The 25,681-nt window shown below is 38.8% G+C and overlaps 1 protein-coding gene across 3 annotated transcripts in view; it reads right to left on the minus strand.

Annotated features, from left to right (window-relative positions):
* Positions 1–25,681, minus strand: part of dnah5 (dynein, axonemal, heavy chain 5) — a 149,806-nt gene that overhangs the window by 12,711 nt on the left and 111,414 nt on the right. For all 3 annotated transcript variants that reach the window (XM_073871872.1, XM_073871870.1, XM_073871871.1), the window contains 9 exons: positions 18,736–18,979; positions 18,441–18,555; positions 18,060–18,250; positions 13,837–13,958; positions 11,884–12,033; positions 8,398–8,643; positions 8,042–8,261; positions 7,596–7,801; positions 6,833–7,036 (listed from right to left, as the gene is read on the minus strand). In XM_073871872.1, coding sequence (XP_073727973.1) covers positions 6,833–7,036; positions 7,596–7,801; positions 8,042–8,261; positions 8,398–8,643; positions 11,884–12,033; positions 13,837–13,958; positions 18,060–18,250; positions 18,441–18,555; positions 18,736–18,979 — 1,698 coding nt within the window. The remainder of the gene's footprint in view (positions 1–6,832; positions 7,037–7,595; positions 7,802–8,041; positions 8,262–8,397; positions 8,644–11,883; positions 12,034–13,836; positions 13,959–18,059; positions 18,251–18,440; positions 18,556–18,735; positions 18,980–25,681) is intronic.

Raw genomic sequence — 25,681 nt, forward strand, 5'->3', positions numbered from 1 at the left:
CAGAGCTTCGGCTGTTTTTGTTACTTCACCAAAACATTCATTAGAGATGCGTTGATGAACCGTGATTTAAACATGTACTGACCCGAGGGAGATGAATGGCACAGATTTTTAAAGAGAACGTTACACCCCTAATAGAGACCTCTTTGCGCTGATTGGTTGAATTACATGACCATGCTGCTCCTGAACTTCGTTAAATAACGTCATTAAAATTCACAGAATTTTAAAATGACACAAAGTAAACATTTAAAACAGTTTGAAAACGTCTTGCAATCAATTTTCACTGAGATCAACAAGCATAATAAGGGCTCGCTCTCATTAGCCAAGAAAACTTAAGCATCTTGTAGCTGATTTGACAACATCTCTTGCATATTAAAAAGCAATCATGATTATACTGTAGGCTACACCAGTAATTTGGCATTCAGCATAATTTCCATTCGACACAAAAGATGCACTTAAGAGATGTTACGCTAAACGGCTAAATAAAAATTTCTGGGCCATACATTTTATCTTTTTTAAGGTAAAACCCGAGGGGCAACCTTCTGATCTCTCTGATGAAGTCAATACAGAAGTGACTTAAGTACTATTCGGACGGGATTAGTTTTACATAGGGAGGTGGGGTAAAGCAAGTTTTTATCAGAGCTTCTCGGTGATTTTAGTCCAGTCCGAATGCTCTATGTCAGTAATCATTACGGACAATGTCAGTAAAGATTACGGCGTCTTTTACCTTCTGTAAAAAGGTCCGGAGAAATTACCTCAGGTAATACTAATCCAGTGCGAATAGACCAGCTGTAAATATACACGTAAATCGCGTCATTTCCTTTCAATTTGCGGGTTTCTTTTAAATAAAGAAGCGCTTAAAGAAGCATTTACTTGCGTTCTAGACGGGAAACAAGTCAGTGGCAGGTCAGTTTCTGAATAAAACACGACACAAACTTTAAAAAAAAAAAGTCAAATTCACTTCTCAGATTCGCGGAAATGTTTACGAAACTGACGTTCTCCCCAAACTGAAAGTAATCAGTGTTTCGCGTTTTCCTTGTCTGTTTCATGTTGTTTGCACATCTGATATCAAGAAGCAAGGTAATGTGCACGTGAAGACGAGAGGTGACGCGCTGCGCAAACGAGTTACCCCTCCCACTTCTGGATGTTTTACAGAGATTTCTAATCCCGTCCGAATTGACCATTAATATTACCGACGTCCTGTGGTAAAATTACATTACGCCATCTACCCCTGTAAAACTAATCCCGTCCGAATAGGGCTTTAAACTGCAATTCATCGACTGGCCGCTTGGGGCTGGCTCCAAAAGGGAGTTAATTCCCATAGACTCCTATGTTAAATATGGACAACTTTACAGTATAAATTAATATGTTTTCATCCTGGTACAAAAAGTGTTTTTGGTCTATATAGCTAATTTTGCCCTTCATGACAACTGTAAGGGGGGTGAATTTTATGTAACTCATCCGTTTAAATTAAATTAAGCCTTAAACTTCTGCACAATTAAGGGCGTGACCACTTGAGTGACGGTTGAACAGCCACTGCTGTCACTAGACTCGCGCTAGGGGGGCGTGGTTTCACCTCAGCTTCACCCATGTCCCGCCTCTTTACCCATTTTCGGTTTTCCGTGAGTGATTCGCGGGGACGCGCGGCAAAGATGACGACGGCAGGCAACGCCTACTTTAAGCTTCAGAAACGATCTTCACAAACCAATGGGTGACGTCACGGACACTATGTCCATATTTTTTTACGGTCTATGGTAAAACCGAGGGGCAACCTTCTGATCTCTCTGATGAAGTCAATACAGAAGTGACTTAAACTGCAATTCATCGACTGGCGCTAGAGGCAGGCTCCAAAAAGGAGTCAATTCCCATATACCCCCATGTTAAAATGCCAAACTTTACAGCAGAAAATAATATGTTTACAGCCTGCTACAAAAAGTGATTTTGGTCTATATAGCAAATTTTGCCCTTCATGACAACTGTGAGAGGGGTGAATTTTTTTTGTAACTCATCCGTTTAAATTATATTAAACCTTAAAGTTCTGCATAATTAAGGGCGTGGCCACTTAATGATGGGTGAACAGCCACTGCTGTCACTAGACTCGAGCTAGGTGGGCGTAGTTTTAGCAGCCAGCCACCTCAGCTTCACCCACATCTCTTTACCCATTTTCGGTTATCCACGAGTGATGCAAGGTGACGCACGGCCAAGATGGTGACGGTACTTTAAGCTTCAAAAAGCTCTTTACAAACCTATGGGTGACGTCACAGACACTACGTCCATATTTTTTCCAGTCTATGGGTAAAATGCATATTTCCAGAACGCTTTTCTGTACGTCAGCTAATGGTGATGAGCTTAATGCGTGTAAGAAGCTCAACAATATTGCTGTACGGATGAGCTCCGCGTTTGTCATTGAGTTTGAGTGAATTATCCTGCAGTGAGTTGGACTAAAAACATCCATCACAATCAGCTCAGACCGAATAAAGCTCAGCCTTGCATGCGCCTCCGGCTGTATTATATCTCTCACGAGGACACGGCCGCTGTATGTGACTCACTGCTTTTAATGTGCTGAAGAATAAGTCCGGCGAGAGGCTGCTTGTGTTCCTCTCGGCATTGGAAGCCTATTATGCGCTGGTCTAGTGTTGTGTGTATATATGGGGCTTTGATTGAACTGTACTCTTTTGGCAGATAAATCGGCTTTATTTAAAGTAAAAAAAGAAAAGCACAAGAACGGTGAATGAGTTCTAAGCCAAAGGTGCTGCTATTGAATTTCTACACAACTCTTTAAGGATTAACTCAGGAAGTACACTATTATACCGGACGACATAATAAGTCTCTCAGGTACTATATCTATAAATGCATATTATAAATCATAGCAGCTTTTAATGCCCTGTTGCCATAGATACACTTAAAGGAAGGACCACAATGAATCTCAGCATGCAGTAAAACATTGAAGATTACTGCACAGTTGTAATGCCTGTCATTCAAACTTCTTTACCGTATATGTTTATTAATTACATAATTTCTACATTTTTTAGATAAATGTATTATGTTTTCTGTAACAAACAACTATCAGCTCAATTTAATAAATTTTACCATGTGAAAAATGTACACAGAGTCTGTCAGGACCTGCTTATATACACTTTTACCCCATTTGCATATTTGTAAATTGTTCTTGTACAAATACTATAATTATCCATACTTTTTTTTACCAATTACAACCCTGCTGATTTTACTTATTACTCCATGACAGAAAAAAAAAACGTTATTTTGTGTATTTGGTAAAATACAATGTGTTTGCATGGTTTATGGTTCAAAAACAAATTATTTCCCTCCAGATATACTGATTTTGTACAAAACTCATCAATCTTAAAAGCTCTTGTGTCCCTGATTGGCCAGCTAATCTGTACGTTGTGATTGGCCTGAATACCATTGACATCAGCCGGAAATGTGACGCTCCTTACCATGTTTTAAAGATTCGCTTACAATGCAATGCTGACAGGAGTTAACTTACAGGCTGTGAATCAAAGCGTGAGGAATTATGATAATGTCGGTCTTGTCTACATCACCAATCCCAGGAAATAAATTGTTGCCTACAATCCGTGTGTTTGTTGTAGTCCAAGAAAAGAAATTCACGTTAGAAACAATAACTCGCATCATCATTTACTTGAAACTGGGGTTTGAACCTTTTGCATATCATTAATGTACTAATTCACACTTATACACCAAAAATGTAAAATCATGAATCGGAGGATAGTTGCTCTTTAAAGGTCCAGTGTGGGTTTTTTAGCAGCATCTAGCAGTGAGATTGCGAATTGCAATCAACCTCAATTTCGAAATGCAAAGAGAAGCTACGGTAGCTGCCACAGGACAAACATGTCATCATCTGAGACAACGTAGTGACGAAACGCACTCTGTAGATCAGTTTGTCCATGGGAGATGAGACTCTGATTGGTTTATTGCACGTTACACCCAAAACACACCCATTACTTATTAGGAGAGTAGGTACAACCCTTTTAAACCATGCGCCGGGTGCACTGACCATTTTTCCTGTCATTAAACTAGCAAAAGTGGATTCAGACATGCCCTAAAAGCACTTGCATCGTGGGCTCTAGGCCATGTGCTTACAATAGGGCCCAAAAACGTATTACCTTATTTTCTGGACTATAAGTCGCTCCGGAGTATAAGTCGAATCAGTCAAAAATGCGTTTTGAAGAAAAAAAACATATATAAGTCGCACTGGACTATACGTCGCATTTATTTAGAAAATGATTTCACAAAATCCAAGACGAAAAACAGATATTTAATCTGAAAAGTTATTCATCTAAACAATGGCACACAGAATAGCAGGCTGAATAGGTGTCCGTACATGTTAAAGTAACATAAACAGTTATTTACACGATACACAATAGCATACAAGAACATACCTGGGAGGCTGAATAGGCTAAATTAACATGATAAGCCAAATCAAGTTCAAAAAGGTCCCGAAGTCATTCTGCATCACTGAATTCATTGAATTACATAAATACAGGACCAGCATAGAGCGGAAATGGTTTCTCATGGTTCATATTAATTAATTTTGACGTATAAGTCGCACCTGACTAGAAGTTCCAGGACCCACCAAGCTATGAAAAAAGTGTGACTTGTAGTCCAGAAAATACGGTATCGAAAAAATGTCAGTCAGCATTTTCCTAATTTTACTTTAGCAATTTTATAAAAAATTATCTTTCCGTTTATGCAAATGATCTTAGATCCATCAGTAATTGTGCAATCTGTCATATCTGATATAGGCAGAATCTACAAAAACCTCCTAAGATGGCCTGGGCTTGACATCTATTAGGTAGTCTATTTGGGTAGTTTTGTTTCTGTCAGCATGCACACATGGTGCCAGGTGCCGCTTGGGTCATGAATATTAATTGTGTTCTGTAATGTTTATTCAAATTGTTAAAGAACAACGTTTGTAAAATAGTTGAGCATCACTTAAAGAAGGATGACTCAGCCCACTGGTAAAGCAATTGGTTGTAATATGCTTTAGTTTGTTTTTAACAAACATACTGTAAAACTCTTTCAAATACAATGATCACCTAAAAATCGAAGAGGGGTTGGTGTGCATTTTAGTGCAGTTGTAGTGCTTATGTGTTGTACCAGCAAGCAACTATTTCTGATATCTGTCATCTGATATCTGTTTGGCCATAGCACAGCTTAGAGTTTGAATGAGAGGAAATGGACTTGCACTGAAACTAAATGTAGGTACAGTGACTGTGTAAATATATTTACAGAATTTTCAAGGACTGTATTTATACAGCCTGGTTACTTTAATGGTAAAGAACCCAATGAATTATGCATGGGTGATTCTCACGAAAACTTGGTTTTAAAAATGTCAAGCATGAAAATGTAAAAATTGCTTAAATTTACTTTTTTTCCCACCAGACATTGAAAAACAAAGTCTGGAGTAAATGGGAACATTAATTTAAAAACTTTTACTTATCATTTAACACTTTTTGTAACATAATTTAAAAAATTAGTCCTAAAAAAAATCTCATTAACGCAACAGTCAGAAAACATCAACACTGACATATTTTCAAAATGACATGACAAACCTGAAAGAACATAATTTGGAGATTCTGCACATGCATTTAAAATCAAAGTATTATGCTTCTATTACTTAAATTAACATTTAATAAGCATCTGTGGCGGTAATGATAATCAAAATGTCGTGTAAGCATTCTGACAAGACAATATTTCAAATTAACTGTAAAAAAATGATCTTACCTGGTAGCCATCTTGAAGTAACTGGTCCATGTGCTTGGTCACTCAAAATCAAACTTTATTAAAATTCTGTATGTGTGCTTAAACTGTTCTCAAAAAGTGTTGCGGAGGATGAGAACATCAGTCATGGACACATAAATTTCCTAATGTTTCTTCATTATTATTATACATGAATATTCAGTAAATATTTTTTCTGTCATCTAAAGTAGTCTAGCAAAACATCCATTTATTTTTTTTCTTAATATTTTTGTGTTAATTTGATTAAATTACAACATAACGCATGTTCAAACACAGCCGGACACATTGCGGTAATGAGAATTTCAGCAGAAAATGAGATAAAATTTACAATTATAACTTCTTATGTTGAAATCACACATTGTGCAAGGTAGAACACAGTATTGTGTTAATTCTGATGCTTTTTAATGTTACTATATTACACATTTTAAAGCTAAAATCATTAGTGCCGTGGTGTTTCAATGGTTTCGTGAGAATCACCCGCATATTCAAGTGGCCTTATTTGATTTGAGAGATATTCAGGGGCGTTTTTATTATTATGGCTGCATTGACATTTTGGTTCAAGTTTACACTGCAGTTTGTTCATGTTTTTGGCTCAGTGTTGGCTGATTTTGAGGCAAGTGTGTGATTCAACTCTACAACGGACCTGCAGACAACACATTGACTCACATCAATCTCTCACCTCCATCATGTGGGCCAAAACCTGTAAAGTATATAGAGCACTAACTTTAAAGAGACCCATCTGAAACAGCAGTCGAGCTGTTGGGCTTTCCTGATTTTGTTAAGTGGTTGATGTCCTCAGGGCAACATTATGTTGACCCTGGGACAACATTTCAACCAATCAGATTTCAGAAATAGGTTTACAGTTCGTTTTAAATTTAAGATTAGCTGCTTATAGAACATTGTTTTAACTTTTAGGGTTCAGTTATGGTTTGGGGTTTAGGTTAGGTTTTATATACAAAAATGTTGTTCTTGGGTCAACACAATATGTTCCCCTGGGGACATCACCCACTTGTCAAAATCAAATCGAGCTCAAACTTTGCTCCTCATATCTCACCTGAATGTATTGAAGGTACTGATCCACGCTAGTGCATCTGGGAATACTGTAGCCCTTGTAGAAGTGGAAATCAGGGCTAAACATGTTTTCGTTGAACCACACCTTCGCAAACGTGTTCAAGAGGCGTTTGTCATAGTCATCTGTCACTCGACCTCCATACTGGATTTCACCGATCATGTAGCGCACCGTGTTCCAAGACACACCCTGCAAAAAAAAAAAAAATTATTCAAATTAATATACCAGGTGCTGTCTGTACGTGGAAACTTTTTGCATAGACCCTTGACAAAATTGACAGCACAAATCAAGCACTTCCAAGGCAGAATAATACAGGCCTAAAAAGACATTAAATGAAATTTTCAAAATTCAAAATGAAATGTGTTTTTTGCTGTATAGTAAATTTCTTCACAAAAATGCAAAAAAAAAAAAAAATCCCATTTTGTTTGTTTGTTTATTTGAAAGCAGAGGGTCTGTTCTTTCATTTGATATATAATTGTATGTTTATATATTAGAAGAAAATTTTCCTGGAAGGCATTTTGTGAAACTTTGGTGAAAATCACAAAAAATGCTGGCAGCCAACTTTTAAAAAAAGGCTGGTGGGGAATAAGTTAATCTGTATTACTGTTTTACAGTGTAAGAGAAGGACCTTTAAATCTCAACACAAATAAAATATTACAATTCTAGCAATTTTACAAGCAGTAGTAAATCATCCCAATACACCAAAAGGTAGTTGTTACAATGCCAGTACCACAAATGTTTCTCTCACCTTCTTGATATCCATATCATCCAGGTGATTCTGGACAAACTGTATGGTTGCATTAAAATCTGCCTGGTTAAACTCATATGGGATGTTCCAGCCCAAAGGTCCATACTTTCTTCTCTCCTGGACAGTAGAATGAAGGAACGCAACGCCATACAACATTGGCTTCCACTGGACAATGTTACTCACATCCAAAAGGTCCTGACTGATACCTGCAAGATACGATCAAGCGTTATCGGTTTCTTCAACTTGAAAGAATGAGGCCATGTAAAAATAATCTACCAGCTTAGATACATAATGTCAAAGGTTTCATTATTGTCTCAGATCTATCAGTAATCTTTCACTAGAAACAGGCAAAATCCACAAAAACGTCCTAAGACGGCCTGGGCTTGACACAAAGTGGAAAACCGACAGCCGAACAAAGACTAAATATCAGCAGAGATTAAGCTCACCTCCATAAGTCCTCTTAAGTCCGGCTTTCAGTCCCTGTGGAGGCTCATTGGTGAATTTGATTGACATCTGCAGGAGCGTGATAGGAAACTGTCTGTGGACCTCAGTGGTCATCCACAATCTGAAGGTGCTGTGAACGCTGTCTGTCTCTGTGATGGTGTCCATGAGCTCATCCATGAAATCAAGACCCAAATGACAGTTTTGAAGTAAAGCCCAGCCACCCTGAGATAACACAGAGGAGATGTTTAAAAACAAAAAGAGATTTGGCTTGAGGAAATGTCTTAAAGCTTTGTTGTATAAGCCAAATTTAGTTTCAATATTATATTGCAAATGTATGGTAATAGATAAATGAACATACATAAGCCATAGATTGTTGCAGAAGCTTGCGTGCATGAACTTCTTGCCCCTGTCCCATTGACACATAACGGGTCTCTATTCTTTGCCGCTTGCCAAGAGCGATAATCGAGTCTGTTGGGTCAGAACCCATGGACAGGAAGCAGATGAGAGGGGTGCGGGGGTCTGATTCCTCCCAGGTCTTCTCTAGGTCCAGTATGACCCCCTCTGCATACCTCTCCCCCATTGAGTTCGTAATGTACTTTCGTGCCTTTTAATTACACAACGAAAAACATGAAATTACTTTGATGCCATACAAGGTGATGAAATCCAGATGGTCAAGATATTTTTCACTCATAAACAGAGCGTGATAGAGTCATGGGCTGTAATCAAAATATAACAGAAACATCTGTTCAGCTTAGTCAGAACCACACGTTGAAAAATCAGGGTAATCTCACAAGAAATCATATTTTAGATAAAATCATTTTGCATAATACATTTTGAGCACCAAAAAAAAAGACTACAGTATTTGCATTATTTTTGCATTAAACGTTTTTGTAATACAGTAATGGAAAAAACATTTTACCGTTTTTGAAAGGAATGTGTTTTGATTTTGTGAAAATTTGTCATTTGAAAATGTCACCTTTTACAGTACATGTATTTAAACGAACTGGTTGACATTAACATTTAATATCCTGGGTTTGCGTGCACTCGTTTTACCTGAGCAAATTTAAGAGATACAGCTATGCTGCTATATAAATTCATTCTGTTACTACACTCAAAAGATCTCTAATCCATTCTTGCAGGCCATTCATTGAAGGTTAAAGGAACAGTATATAAGAAATTTATATCAATTAATCATAAAATGTCCCTGATATGTCACTAGACATTAAAGGAATAGTCTACTCATTTTCAATATTAAAATATGTTATTACCTTAACTAAGAATTGTTGATACATCCCTCTATCATCTGTGTACGTGCACGTAAGCGCTGGAGCGCGCTGCGATGCTTCGATAGCATTTAGCTTAGCCCCATTCATTCAATGGTACCATTTAGAGATAAAGTTAGAAGTGACCAAACACATCAACGTTTTTCCTATTTAAGACGAGTAGTTATACGAGCAAGTTTGGTGGTACAAAATAAAACGTAGCGCTTTTCTAAGCGGATTTAAAAGAGGAACTATATTTTATGGCGTAATAGCACTTTTGGGAGTACTTCGACTCGCCTGAAAAGTCCGCTCCCCTTCTCACTCTCATAATGGGAGAGGGAGAGTGTTACTGCGCCGAGTCGAAGTACTCCCAAAAGTGCTATTACGCCATAAAATATAGTTCCTCTTTTAAATCCGCTTAGAAAAGCGCTATGTTTTATTTTGTACCACCAAACTTGCTCGTATAACTACACGTCTTAAATAGGAAAAACGTTGATGTGTTTGGTCACTTCTAACTTTATCTCTAAATGGTACAATTGAATGAATGGGGCTAAGCTAAATGCTATCGAAGCGTCGCAGCGCGCTCACGTGCACGCACACAGATGATAGAGGGATGTATCAACAATTCTTAGTTAAGGTAATAACATGTTTTGATATTGAAAATGAGTAGACTATTCCTTTAAGAAATAATTTTCATTTAAAATACTTATGTCACTCACAACAGTGGTCTGGCCAGGATATTGTCATTTAAAAAGTGGAGTTGCAGCCCTCAACTGATGTTTATGTTGTCATGTTGTGTATTGGCCACCAGTTGTGTGATTGCAGTACCAGTTTTGGCCACAATCCTACATACTGTTTCTTTAAGGCTCTGATTTATAACACCAATGTTTTCTTGCACCTAACTAGAACAATGATTTTCTTCTTTACTGATCTTCTTAAAACACTCACAGGCTTATCCTCCTTTTATTTCAAGATTTAACCCACAGCTAGCTTTTTCTCCAATATGTGCCAACCATCAAAATCCTCCAAGATAATGCAGTCCCATTACAGACACGCATGGCACATTTTTAAACCCTTCCATAAGCAAATACTTCCTTTTGACACATTAAATGTACTTTTACTCATATTAATTATTCAGACGTCTCACGATGTCTGTGTGTTTATATAATGCAATCATTATTTCTGACCTGCTGTGTCCATTTATATACTGATATGTTCCTTTAAGCTCACTTAAAACTTGTTTTCTTGTCAAACAACATTCTGTCAGATATTTACAGGTTTGTAGATTTGTCCATACAACATTCCCAATGTTTCCCATCGACTCATTGAGACACCTCTTGATAGATTTCTAATACCAATTCACACAATGTCAAAAAGGCTGGGAGGAGAATCTATAAAATATCTATATATCTATAAAACAAATCATTTACAAATCATCTCTTACTTTCCTCTTGATTCTGGTACTGTATGGAACATAGTATGTGACCCTGGACCACAAAATGTCAAATGGCAAAAATACATTGTATGGGTCAAAGTTATTGTTTTTTTATGGATATAAAGTAAAGATCATGTTCCATGAAGATATTTTGTAAATGTCTTATCATAAATATCAAAATATATTTATTATTAGTAATATGTGTTGCTTACACAACATTATTTATTCAGATGTTTACATGATGTATAAATCTTAATAAAAAAATTGACCCTTATCAATGGTTTTGAATTCCAGGGTTTCATGTGTTTCTCAGGTTTCGGTTGATTTAGCCAACCGGTTGATTCTCGCGAAATTAGACTTATGAGGTGTCATGAAACATTTTGATAAAAAAGTAAATGCAAAGTAAGAGTATCAAAATAAGAAGCATACAGTTACAACATCACTTCATGTACTATCATACAAACCAATTTTGTTGTTTTTTCACATTTAAGGGGAAATTTTTAATTAACGCAACGTGTCCATGACTGGATTTGGGTTCTTTGACATGGAAATATTTATAATGAAAACATTTAAAAAAGCTTTAGTGCATGTTATACTATAAACATTGACAGTAAAGAAACATGTGGAATATAAATGTGTCCAAGAAAAATTTTCTCATCCTCCGCAACAATTTTCAATCATTGTTTAAGCCCTCAAATTCCAAAATTGTTGGAAGGGACATAATTGACTGTGACACTCAAGATGGCTACCAGGTAAGCAGTTCTTATTTTTTCTCTCCAAATATAAATTGAAATTTTGTTTGTCATAGTACCTAGACCACTTTTTAGTTCTCATTACCGAAACATGAGTTTGTAAATGAATATATTTTATGTAATATCATGTTACGGTAATTATCATTTTTATAATGATAATCTAAAATTTTTTAATAATTTTATATGAAATATGTTTTAAATCCTCTAAAAATAATGGTTATAGTAAGTTAATCTTATATGTGCAAAATAATTGGTTTCAATTTTTTTATATTCTGATGCAGGACACTTGATTTCGTGAGAATCAACCAACCAGCTTTCTCATATGTAGTGTAAGAATATGATGTGCAATTGTTGTCAATAAACAACTTCATGACATCATACTGTATGTGATGTACCTGAGCGATGGTTCTGTCTGGACACCAAGATCGAATGAGGAGCAGCCGTCTGAAGCAGTCCAGAGCCTGATCATATGCGTTTGGGATTGGCTCTTCTTCTGGTGCCTCTCGATCAAACCAGATCTTCCACTGTTTCTCATGACGACCAATCTGTTAACACACACACACACACACACGTCCACACAAAAGTAAGGGAATCTGGTGTTTGCTTTGGTAGTTTATATTTTCTGCATTATACATTATATAATTTACAGGAGCGTGCTGTTTTCATGACCTCATATTATTAAAAGATTGAGTGAACTGTACCTGTGTTATATATTTTTTTGGTGAATGCAAAAGATTATAAAAATATTGCAAAAAAAACAAAATGCTGACCAGTTATGTTTTTATTAGAAATAAATTGTAAGATAAAATCGAAATGAAAATACTCTATGTTAGCACTCCATTATCACTCGGCGTATAAATTACTTCGTAATCATAGCATCTTTTGTCTGTTTTTTTTTTAGTAAAACCGTGTTCCCACACCTTAGTTAACTTCAAATTCAAGGACCTTTCAAGGACTTTCTAGGTCCAATACGCTCAAATTCAAAGACTAAATGTGGGGACACATTTCAAGTGAGAGCAAGGTAACCTTTAAAGCAACAATAAAGAGTTTTTGCTCTTTGCTCCCCCTACAGGTTGGAAGCGGAATTGTCCATTACCACTGTCGTAAATAATTTAGCCTGCTTGCAGCATAGCTGGCTCTGATTGGATTGTAGGTCTGCCGTAAAGCAAGTTTTTGTAGTTTTCACTAGAACTACAGGACCGCGACCCGACGGTTGGAAACTTCTTTAGTGCGGTTTTGGCCAACAGAGGGCTGCAAAGCAAATGTGAAAGTGCCATTCGCCCTGTTTCGAGTGGATGAACGAGTTAAACTTTTTTGGAAATGTTATTTTAGTGTTGTTTAAAGATACATTGTTACAGTTCCCAACTCACTCAACTCACGCTGCGTTACTGCGGTGACACTTTGGGGACGCCTCCAAGGGTAAGTGCGTCTGAATGTGTATATCAAATTCAACCAATGGTGAGGCTTAACGACAAAGGCAGGGTGACATGGGAGCCAGGAAGTATATTGCTAACTGAAATATTGCCAAAGACGGCATTACAGGGATGCAGGAAGTATGGCAGGGGAGACGCAGCGTCTCGTTCCCTTCTCAGGGAACAACACTTACATACGTAACCAGACAAGTTTTCATTTGTCAAACACAACTATGCAAAAAAGCATTTTGGTATGAATCAACATTCGCATACAGAAGATATAAGCATTTAAAGCGAACAGTTTAGCACGTCTGCTTAAATTTTTTTATTATATTATCCTGCACTTCCCAGGGCCTTGCATTTTTCCACCAGATTCACAAACTTTCAAGGATTTCAAGGTCCCGTGGGAACCCTGTTAAATGCAAACCAAATGAATAAATCGAAAAAATCCCAAATGCTTCTGCATAAACTAAACTCATTCATAAATAAAGTAAACCTAAAATGACTTGGCTTTTTCTGTGTTGTGACACATATCATGTAATGAAATCTTGTTTGTGGATCTGCAGTGCTCCTGTCATTGTGGTGCTCCAGAAATACTTAATTAAACAAAAAGACATTTAATCCACTTTCTTTCAGCCACAAGTAATTGATTTAAAGTTTGCCAAAGCGAGCTCATTTCACACTGCGTTGAGCATGAAGTTCCCCGGGGCAGCCGCGGCCTGCCAATCATCCGCCAATGTATTTGTGCCGGTGTGTGTGTGTCGACCAGATGAATCAAATATTGACATGTTTACTGCTGAGCGGGATCAGTGAGAAGGATTTAATGAGGGACGAGAGCTCAAAGTGACGGATACAGCGTGTGTCACTATATCTCACCCATGTGTGGATGCACCCGTCACTTTAAGACATCATGTATGTAAATATCTAAGCACACACCTGATCCAGAATATCAGAGAACTGCCACAGCTTTCTCAGTTCGACCAGATTGAGCCAGGTTATATCCAGGATCCACTTTGCAGGTTTGGGTGGGCAGGCCTTTAGGTCCAGAGAGGCTCCACCTGAAGATAATCAAGATGACAGATCAGATGCAATTCTTATTACGAGATCAAAATGATCAATTATGCAACAGAATGTAAAGGATTTGGGGATATCTTGGTTTTACTCTTGTTATATTTCCTTAAAGTTTTATTATTTTTGTTGTTGCAAATTTCGCAAATGAAATATGTCACCATGAAAAGCTTTCTTAGCAAAACCAAATGAAAAGCTACAGGAGAGCGCAGAGGGAGAAAGTGTCTCTCACTGGAGTGCATTAGAGAGCAGAATGGGTTTAACTGACGTGTGGTTCCTGCACTGAGAATCAAATCGACCTTCTGGGTAATAGGCCACTTGTCTGACCGCAGGGCTACCTGATCTTTCCGTGATTAAATTTCAGGTCTGATGCTTTTACGAAGCCAAAGCACATGAACCAGCATTATAATGTCATAGTAGTTCATCGGTCCACGCGGTCTCGTGAAGGACGCCCCGTGAACAACACGTACAGGACACAAATTGCAAAATACCATTAAACGTGAGTTTTTGGAAGCACATTACCTAGAAAAACAGATTTGCAAAGAAATCCAATGGCAAATTCTCAGTCTGTTTCTTTCCTATTATACTGTACCTTTGGATTGAAATGGCAATGTACCAGCAGTCATGATCGTAATGTAGGTCAATCTGAAATTCTGTCACTGAAAGTATTAACTGCTTCTTGACTGCATTGCAGGGACGACTTTGAAACATAGCAAAGAAAATGTGACAAATCTGTTTCACATCACAAATGTTTTCTTTTAGCAATCTGTGACATTGAATAGGCACCAAATGGAGACTTTTACTTTCAGTCTGCAATGATTTTCTCCTAAGAACCCTGTAATCTTACAAGTGTCTTCTCTAGAGATGTGCCAAAGTTAAAGATTTCAACGTGAAACTGATTTTCTGAGCTCTTTCTTTCATAATGATTTTTAGCTCTTTATCTCATTTATCTTAATTTTGAGAACTTCTAGCAAAGACATCTTAATGAGCTGATACTAAGACAACTGAAAACTCTAATGTTGCGTTTACACCAACCGCGTCTACCGCGCCTAGTTTGCCGCTTGAACAGTTTGAATGCATTCGCGCATCAAGAGCGAAGAAGACGCGCGGAAAAAGCAAGCATTTGACGCGCTTGAGGCAAAATCCGCTTCTTGTGGGAGGGGCAAGTGCTATGTGGTTGTCTGTTTGCAGGATGACTGATGCTGATCAGGGAGGAAATTGACAAAATAACTTAATGAAACATGATCTTTACTTAAAGGGAAACTCCACTTTTTTTGAAAATAGGCTCATTTTCCAGCTCCCCTAGAGTTAAAAGGGACATTTCACAATATTTTTTAAGACATCAAATTAATCTTTGGTATCCACAGAATAGATATGTGAAGTTGAAGGTCTAAATATCATTTAGATAATTTATTATAGCATGTTAAAATTGCCAATTTGTAGGTGTGAGCAAAAATGTGGTTGTGTCCTTTAAAATGCAAATGAGCTGATCTCTGCACTAAATGTCAGTGCCATGGTTGGATTAAGGGGTGGTATTATTATAATAAGATCCCCTTCTGACATCACAAGGGGAGCCGGATTTCAATGACCTATTTTTCCACATGCTTGCTGAGAATGGTTTACCAAAACTAAGTTACTGCGATGATCTTTTTCAGATTTTCAGAAGGAACCAATTATAGCACTTAAACATGAAAAAAGTCATTTGATTTCTACCGTTTTGGAAGTGCCAAAACACAGTGCCCAAAAATAGTCCCCTGCTATTGAAATTTAACAAGGGGAGTATTTTCGGGCGCCGCGTAATATCATTGCGCCTGCTGCAGCCATGTTACAGCAGCAAAGTCCTTGATTATTACGCCAGATTGAGAGTATAGTTCCTAGCCATATTTCGCAACTTTTAATTTTCTGTCGGTTTTAGTACACAATGTAACTACAGAAGAGTCAAGTTTTAAATAGGAAAAATATCCAAACTCTTTGGTCATTTTTGAGCGCGATGCTAATGGTTTAATCAGATTCGATGGATTGTGCTAAGCTATGCTAAAAGTGTTAACGCCAGACCTGGAGATCAGCTGAATGGATTCCAAAACGGAAAAATTTAAATGTTTAACTCTAGGGGAGCTGAAAAATGAGCCTATTTTCAAAAAAGTGGAGTGTCCCTTTACTATCCTAATGATTTTTTGCATAAAAATCCATAATTTTGACCCATACAGTGTATTGTTGGTTAATGCTACATATACCCATGCTACTTATGACTGGTTTTGTGTTCCAGGTTCACATATTCTCTCATATATACATGTCACTTCTACTGCATCACCTTTATGAAATATAATTCGTACTGTCAGCTGAAGTCACAGGATATGAGAACACCTCTGTGTTTCATTTATTAATGCACTAAAAGATAGAGACGCCTGACCCTCTTGCTCAGTCCTGCTTCAACCTGCTGCTTCAACAGACCTCAGTCTGAATCCCATTAATAAAGGATAAACTGATAGGATGAATAGAGAACTGTAATGTTTAATTTAATACAGTGTTATTGTTTTGTGTTAGAGTACCATATGGTGTTAAAGATACTTTTTTATTTTCATTTTAAGCTATTTTTAACATTTATTAAATTAACAATTCTTAATTAAAACAACACCTGTTTCTTTCTCTGCACAGAAAAATGTTTGAAAAGGTCTAAAGTTGATTTTAAAGTTATGTGAAATGGAGCGTAACAAATTTTAGTTTAGAGTTTATCACCAAAATTAAGTAGGGCCTACAATTATACACAGTCAGAAAAACATGGTAAAAAATGGTCCCTGGCTGTCACTGGGGCAGTATCCTGTTAAAAAGTAAACTTTTGCAGCTACCGGTTCCAAAGAGCTCATATTAGCTCAAAAATATTACCTAAATATAAGCAAAAAAGCTGTGAAAATAAATTCTCATTTTGAACTTTATTTAAAAAAATGAGAATAATTTCAGTGGACAATGACTTTTAAAGGGTACTGCCCTAGTAACAGCTTGAGACAATTTTTTATCTTTTTTCTGATAGTGTATGTTTTTAAAACAAAAAATAAATATTAAAATATTTTTGCTCAAAGTGATCACATAAATAATATTTTCAAATAACTTAAGTGTAAATATACGCTGACTAAAACACCAATAAAATACTGTTTTAAGATAAGTATGCTTATGCTGAATGCAATGAATTGTTTTTCATAATTGGGAGGGAATGAAGTTATTTAGTATTTAGACCTAAAACATATCAATGCTCCAGTCACAATAAAGATTAATTTTTGAAAGTTCAGGGGAAAAACTTTGGGGCTGCCTTAAAATCAGTCCCTCCAGAAAAATGTGGTTATGCGATCACATAATTCAATGCATAATCAGCCAAAGTTTGCATATTTATGCATATTTTTAAAATACACCGCACTTACGCCGCATAAATTGCACATTTCTGTGCGCAAAATATGCGGGGCTTGTATGATTTCATAATCCCAGCATTTTCGTAGCAAATATCACATGTATCTTAGCAGAAAGTTAAAAAATTTTGCATTTACTTCAGACAAGCGCAGCCATGTCCCCTGTTGCCATGGGAATGTTATGAAGTGATGTAATTATGTGACGTGAATATGATTGAAAAGCTGCAAAAGCTACAAACAGTTTTTGCAAGTTCCCGCAATGTTTGCAAGTTCCCGCAATTTCATCACATAAAATTGCATAATATCCCGCATATTGCATCACATTTTTAAGAAAATGTGCCGCAAGATCAAGGATTTATGCCCGCAACAATCACAAAAAAGCCATGTTTTTCTGGAAGGACTGTAAAATCTACACAATTATCATGACGATCATTATGCATGTGTACACAAACAAACCTTTAACTGAATTTTGTTGCTTCATCAATCTCGTCCTACCATTAAATAAAAAAATCTAAAATATACCCCCAACACTTTCCACCCTTTAGCTCATTACTGCATCAAATACTGTTTTTTTGAATATTGGCAGACAAACTCTCAGAGGAGATGAAGGAGAAAAGACTCTTACAGGGCGAGAGAGAAAGTGAGAATGAGTTTGATGCAGACTGACGTGAGGAAGACTGTCTGGTTTCTGACCTTTAATGAGGGTCAGGAACTCCTCATGTTTGACTCTGTTGCTCTGCATGTCGATCTTAAGCGTGAGCAGCAGGGTGAATAAGAACTTGTGTTCCTCGTACAGCCCTCTGGCTGCGTACTTGTGCACCTCGAAGGTCATGTGCTCGATGATGTTGGCGATCCGCTTGCTTGTAATCGGACTCTTTGTGGACCTTTAGCATGAGAAAAGACTTTAAGTTACATTGGAGTTATTGACATAATGAGCTCCTCTAAAAGCGTAGAGTATTCACTGCACCACAAATTATGCATGCCATCAAAATCCTAAATTTGATACTCAATAAACGGTTATGCCTCCTGGCATTTTTATGTAAATGAGCTATGAAATGTGAAATTGTATATTACTTGGCCAAGGACAGGTCAAACAAGCCCAGGAACTGGCGGAGTGAGGTCTGATACATCACATTCACCATGCTCATCTCTGTTATCAGGAAGTACAAGATGCTGCCTCTCGTCGCAACTATATACAAAAAAAGTCACGAAAGACAAAAATTAGTAATTTATATAGATTGTTTAACTTTATACAAGAACTTCTGTTAACTTATGTTAAACCAGGTGTACTATACATACTGGTGGACTAGCACTAAACCAGCCTGAACCAGGCCTGATGGGCCAAAGCCCACCAAAGAAAAGATCTCACCAGGCCTGTATTCTTCACGTGCCGCATTGATCTGGATCTCAGTTTCTGCGGCGATTTGGAGTTTCTGAGCGACCTCCTCGGCAGTGCGTTTGGTGTTTCCCAGCACTATGATGAGGCTCTCGTCATCCACCAGGGATCCCTGTGTGCTGGTCAGCCTGAAGAGCAGATTATCCTCCAGCTCCTTCATCTTTCGTTCATTGGCCGCCACATCCTCGAGCAGGTCTGTGCGTTCCTTCTCCAGTTCCTAACCATTCAAGAAGATCAAAATGCTATTTATCATCACACACACACAACCATAGTCATGTACAGTAGGTGACATAAATGATGTTGGCAACCCTGATTGCCTTGATAAATTACTTTGAATCGACTTCAAACCTGCAGGGTTCCCCAATGTGTATAATTATACATTTTAATTGATCTCCCTGACAACATCCAAAAGTGGACTGCACAGAAAGTAATTATGTAAAATACAGAAGAAATATTTTAGATTCTGCACTTTTTCGAGGTCCCTAATCGAATACACAATCTTTGACAAAGACTATATGTGACCCTTCACTACCAAACCAGTCATAAGTCGCATGGTCTTATAGCAATAGCCAACTATACATTATATGGGTCAAAACTATTGAGATATTTATGCCAAAAATCATTAAGATATTAACTAAAGATTGGGTTCCATGAAGATAGTTTTTAAAGTTTCCTACCATAAATATATACAAAAATGTATTTATCATTAGTTATATGTGTTGCTAAGGACTTAATTTTAAAGAAGGAAACTTTTTGCACCCTCAGATTCCAGATTGTATCTCGGTCAAATATTTTCCTATCCTAAAAGATCCATAATTGGAAAGCTTTCAGATGCATTAGCACCACTTATGGTTCTACAGAGGTGCTATGTAGCGCTAAAAATGGTTCCCCTATGATTACCAGCTTTTAGTACTATTTAGCACCATTTTTTTAGTGTAGGAGCGTGTGATGATGGAAATTGTGGTCTTCACTGAGGATGGAAATCCAACTAGGACTCACAAGTCAAACTCATGTATGATGTGATAAAGTTTGATAAGCATTATATTATAACTTAAGCCAACAGAGCAGTGTGCTAGACACTACATAAAAGTATTTTGCATTCAAATTACTCTTACGATACGGTGATGTCATATATGGTACAGTCTGTACAGTGCTGCATGAAGTCAAACAAACCTATGATTTCTACAGCAGTAAAACGTAGACAGGGGACAAAGGAGGGACATCACGCTGTTTAAAATTGTGAATTTTCTTTGGATTTAAAGCAACACTATGTCGTTTTTTTACCTTTAAATAATGTCTCTAAATTATTTCAGTGATAGAACAACTTTTAACTGGACAAATTGTACTGTTGCTGCAACCTGAGCAGCCTCCTAGCTGCTACAAGCACACTCTGAAAGTGGCGGTGGAGAGTAGGAAACACAGCCCCGCCCCTCCCCCTACCTGCAGAAGAGTGTCTGATACCAGGCACTGTTGCGCTTTTCAACCACATGGGGGAGCTGTAAGTCATTTTTACATGGAAACTACATAGTGTTGCTTTAAACATTGTTGCAAAAAACCTGAAAAGTTATTACGATTTATGATACAGTACGTAGCATACGGTCAATTCAATCAGTGAATGTTATTCAAAAGCTTTTTCCACCTGCTTTTCAAACTTATTTCTCTCATATTTATAGTCTAAAATATAGTTCCCTTTGAAGAAAAGATGACTTGTCCAAGGTAAGGACACCCAAAGCTATGGTGGACATGTGGACTTGCTAGGCTGAGTGCAAAAAGGTGATGTGGGTTAATTGTTAACAGATGAATCAATGTTCTGAAGGGCACATTCATTTTTACTACCTGGTGTGTTCAAAGTCTCTAAAATTATTCTGCATAACAATGTGCACCACTGCTAGATAATACTTCTTTAAATCAATTCCTTCTTAAGTTTGGCTGACTTTTAGATCTAATTTGAGCTACTGTATCTGTGGAGCAACGTATGATGTTTAATTTAAATACCCACAAAACTTGCAGGATTTTAATAAGTGAGGTTGGGAAGTAGCAATATGTTCATATACTGTATACGTCATAGCCAAAAGTATGTAGATGGGGCCAAAGTTATGCAGTTTGAATATGATCCTCCCCTTTCCAACATGACATTACCCTCTTTTACACAGTAACTTTAGTAAATTACCATGAATTTACCAGAATTAATTTACTAGTAAATACAAAAATGTGCTGTTCACACACACAATGACGCAAATGCAGTGATATGAAAAAGTGTTGGCCCCCTTCCTGATTTTTTTGCATATTTGTCACACTTTAATGTTTCAGATCATTAAACAAATTTAAATATTAACCAAAGATAACACATGTAAACACAATATGCAGTTTTTAAATGAAGGTTTTTAGTATAAAGAGAAAACAAAATCCAAACACACATTGCCCTGTGTTGAAAAGTGTTTGCCCCCTAAACCTAATAACTGGTTGGACCACCCTTAGCAGCAACAACTGCAATATCAAGCGTTTGCAATTAACTTTCAACGAGTCTGTTACAGACTACTCTTTGCAGAATTGTAGTAATTCAGTCACATTGAAGGTTTTTTTTTTTTGAGCATGAACCGCCTTTTTAAGGTCATGCCCTTCTCAATAGGATTAAGAACAGGACTTTGACATGGCCACTAGTTTGTTTTCAGCCATTCAGAGGTGAACTTTCTGATGTGTTTTGGATCATTGTCCTGCTGCAGAACCCAAGATCGCTTCAGCTTGAGGTCACAAACGGATTCCAAACATTGTCCTTCAGGATTTTTTGGTAGATAGCAGAATTTCTGGTTCCATTTATCACAGCAAGTCTTCCATGTTCTGAAGCAACAAAACAGCCCCAGACCATCACACTGCCACCATCATATTTTACTGTTGGTATGATGTTCTTTTTCTGAAATGTTGTGTTACTTTTACGCCAGACGTAATGGGACACACACCTTCCAAAAAGTACAAAATTGTTCTCAAGTATTCTCCCAAAAGTCTTGGGGATCATCAAGATGTTTTCTGGCAAAACTGATATATTTACCGATAATCCTTGTTCTCCATTCACAAATACTGTAGCGCTTACCAGTTAATTACTGGTAATCTTACAATTACAACCTCTCTTACTGGTAAATTGGCAGCACTGATTTACCAGAAAGTTTTTGTTCACACATGATCTGTGAACTGAAATTTACAAGTAAAGACTATATGTGTGAAAAGGTCTATTGCCTTTGTGCACAAAGCAAGATCAATAAATGAATGGTTTACTGCGGTGTGAACGATTTTGACGATTTTGTCTTCACAAAGGTCTGACCTGAACACCGTTAAACACTTATGGGATGATTGTGAACTCAGACTATAATACCCCATCCCATCATTGCCTGACCTTATTGATGCTCTTGTGTCTGAATGGGATAAAATAAATTTTAGCATACAGTGAATGTTCCATCAAATGGTCCCAGTTGTTTTGAAATGAATTATTCAGTAAAAGGGAAACAAAACTTTGTGAATTGGAACCCTCATGTTTCCATTACTGTTTACAAAGAGATGACCCAAAAATGACCCTAGCGCTGTATTCCTCTCGCCCGCTGTGCCACAGAAACATGCCTCTGGGATGTGCTCAGAGCTGTAGGGATCTTTATGAAGTACAGCATAGCATACTGTAACTGAATAAAGCATGTCACTAAATGTCCTGGCTGTGCATATCATTCGCTACTGAACCCTGAAGCATGAGTAAGATTGCAGTTATTACCAGCTTTACAATTTATGATATGTACTGTAGTAAATCTATAGAGCCGTATGGATCCAGCCATCTTTCACACACGTCTTGGGTTACATTATAACACTTTATAGAGAAGCAGCGCAATGCCACAGTTAAACATAATAGACCCATAAAAATCTGTGTAAAATACTGTGTAAAACGGTTTGTTAGCATTTATATGATCTCACAACATGAGTTAAGTACCACACAATTATTCTGCAATAACTTCCTTTCTTATAAATCTAATAAAATAGCAAGACCAGAATTGAGGAGAACTATCATGACAATAATCACAATCTACAAATGTTTCATCTCCTTTTGTTTTTTAGGGTTCATCTATAGCCAACTAAACAGACTTAAAGGGAAAGTTCACCCAAAAATGTATATTCTGTCATCATTTATTCACCCTCAGGTTGTTACAAACCTGTATCATTCATTTCATTTCATTTATTTATAAAGCACAAATAAATACAACAAAAGTTGACCACTGTGCTGTACAGAGCAAAAAATAAAATAAAATAAAATAAAATAAAATAAAATAAAATAAAATAAAATAAAATAAAATAAAATAAAATAAAATAAAATAAAATAAAATAAAATAAAATAAAAAATAAAATAAAATAATTCAATAGAAATCAAAACAATAATATAAGAGACATCACCAAAATTAAGAAAATGCAAGACTAAAAAGATAAGACTGTAACTTTGATTTAAAATCATAAACAGACTAAGCAGATCTATAGCAAATCTGTTTCTTTGTTCCCTTTCAGTCGGTCACTACGACGTCACGTCGTGACCGACGAATTGGGAACTCGCTTAGAGAGACCAATCTGCTTCGAATACTACTAAAACGCCAATGAACTTGGCATTGAGATATTTGCATAATGCTGGCGCCGCCCCGCCAGGTGCGTATATAAGCCCCAGGTGCAAATATAGAAATCAGCTTTTTATCGCTTCGAAAGCCGGCAGTATCTGCTACTGAGAAGCTACTTTCTGCTCTTCTGGGAACGGTTGCTGAAGTTGATTGACAAGCAGTACTGACACAGCTGACGCTCGCAGTATTCCACTGCTCTGCATATTTTTTGTTTTGAGTTTAGTGTGTGCGTTGCCTCTCCCTGTGCGCATCATCAGCTGAGCACCAAAAGAGTGATTTCCCTAAAGAGTGATACGTGAGAGCTCTGTGTCTTTTTAAAGACAGCCACTCTCTCGTATATTCGGAGATCAGCGTCCTTTTCAGGATAGCTTTTCCTCCGTGCGATCTTGGGTGCGAGAAGTACAGGAATTCCAGTGACGGTCACGAGCGCTGTCTTTGTGCTTGCGCATCGAGCACTCCGAGGCTGCGCTCGTGGAGAGCTTTTGTTCTCTCTGTGAGAGCATAACTCTCTTGGATTGCGGAGCCGACTGTCGTTTCTATGGGAACGACGTCCGCGCCTTTGCAGTGCTGAACGCCGCCATGGTGCGGCTGTCAAGCGCTCGCAGGACGCTCTTCGCATCACTACGCTGAGTAGGACGGAGGATGCGTCCTTCACCTACCGGCCTTTCATCCTCAGCCGGTTGAGGTTCCGGTGGAGACTGCAGAGTCGTGTTCTGCGATTTCTGCCGAATCCATTGGACCTCTTTCTGGTCCCGTCACTTCTGCAGCATCAGAGGGGTGTCCGTTTTTTCCCTCCGAGGCGGAGTCATCCCGGAGATGGCGGCCGTGCCCGCTCGAGCGGCGGAAACGGTAGAGTTGGAGGGGTTAACCCCTCTCCGCCCGAACCGTTCCGCCCACATGATTGGTACTTCGGAGCTGCCCGGGCCTCTACGGTCCTCACCTCCTGTGCCTGCCTTTCCCGACGGCACGAAGAGCTGACGTGATTTGCGGCCGTCTCGGCCGTTCAGCTTTCACCCCTCACCTCCCTCACCAACGGAGCTGCTAAGGGGGGGATCCCTTCAGTGGAGCAGGGGGTTGCGATGCAGCTGCGTTCCTGGAGGGACCACCCAACCCTTCCCTCCCGTGTTTGTATAGACAGTCGTCCGGTTACGGGCGCTGCCCATCAGGCATGCGGAGACGCGGCTTCAGCCCTGCACGCAATAACGCTACTGCAGGTTCACCAAGCAAAGGCTTTAGAGATTTACGAGGGAAGCCGCGACCTTCAGTCGTGCGATGTCCACCACAGTGTTCAAGATCGCCACCTTTGGCTATGTCTGGCTTACATGACGGACGCAGACGAGAACAACTTCTTGAATGCTCCTGTCTCACAGACCGGCCTCTTCGGCGAGCCCGTGGAGTCGTACAGCTCCGCTGCGCAGACTGAGGCGATCTCCTAGGTCATGCCCCGGCGAAAGAGAGCTGCCCTTGGTCCACCACGCCGGCTCCTCAGTCTGCCTCTCGCCGTCGGCGTCCTGCGGCGGCCACCTCTGTTCCCCTCCTCGGACCCCATTTCGGCAGCGCATGGGAACCGGTCGTCAGCAGCTCGCCCCGCCCGCTTAGCCGCTTCCCGTGAAAATCGGGAGTTTATGTGGCCAGTAACGGGCGACCTGGATTGGCAGAGGATCACTCTTCAGGAGACGGTGATTCGCTCCTTCCCCCGGTAGAGGGTCGGGGGGAAAATTCTTGGTTTGCATCTGTTCCACCGGCTGTCCAGCCGGTACCCACTTAACCACACATAAGAGTGCATTCCTCTTCCCTCTCCAGGTCTCCAGAGGATCGAGAGAGCCGTGAGCGGGCACACCAGCTCACCCTACCTCTCCTCTATCGCCAGCGGGTGTTTTTCCGGAGTCTGCGCTCTCCGCGCAGGAGACCAGACGACCGTCACCCTCAGCGGGCTCAGGTCAGTGTCACACACACACATACTGTAGATGTTTATGCTGTCACAGCAGACGCACCGGCAGTTTCACCTGTCTCGCTTCGCTGCCCCACCGCGGGTACTTCGGTAGTGTCGTTAATTCTCCTCGTACGGTCCCTGGATGCTTCGCTTCAGTTCCCAGCCCGTCTCGTTGAGTTTTACGCACTGTCCGCCTCGGTTACGAAATACAATTACCGGCACTCCCCCAAATTCTACGGGCATTCGTTTCACTATAGTGAAAGCGTCCGATGCACATGTACTGCGTGCAAAAGTCGATGTCCTGCTGGCGAAGGACATTTCGAGCCGGTCCCTCTTACCGAGAATGATG

Source organism: Misgurnus anguillicaudatus, chromosome 10, assembly GCF_027580225.2.
Source record: "Misgurnus anguillicaudatus chromosome 10, ASM2758022v2, whole genome shotgun sequence".
In the NCBI taxonomy this organism is placed as follows: Eukaryota; Metazoa; Chordata; class Actinopteri; order Cypriniformes; family Cobitidae; genus Misgurnus; species Misgurnus anguillicaudatus.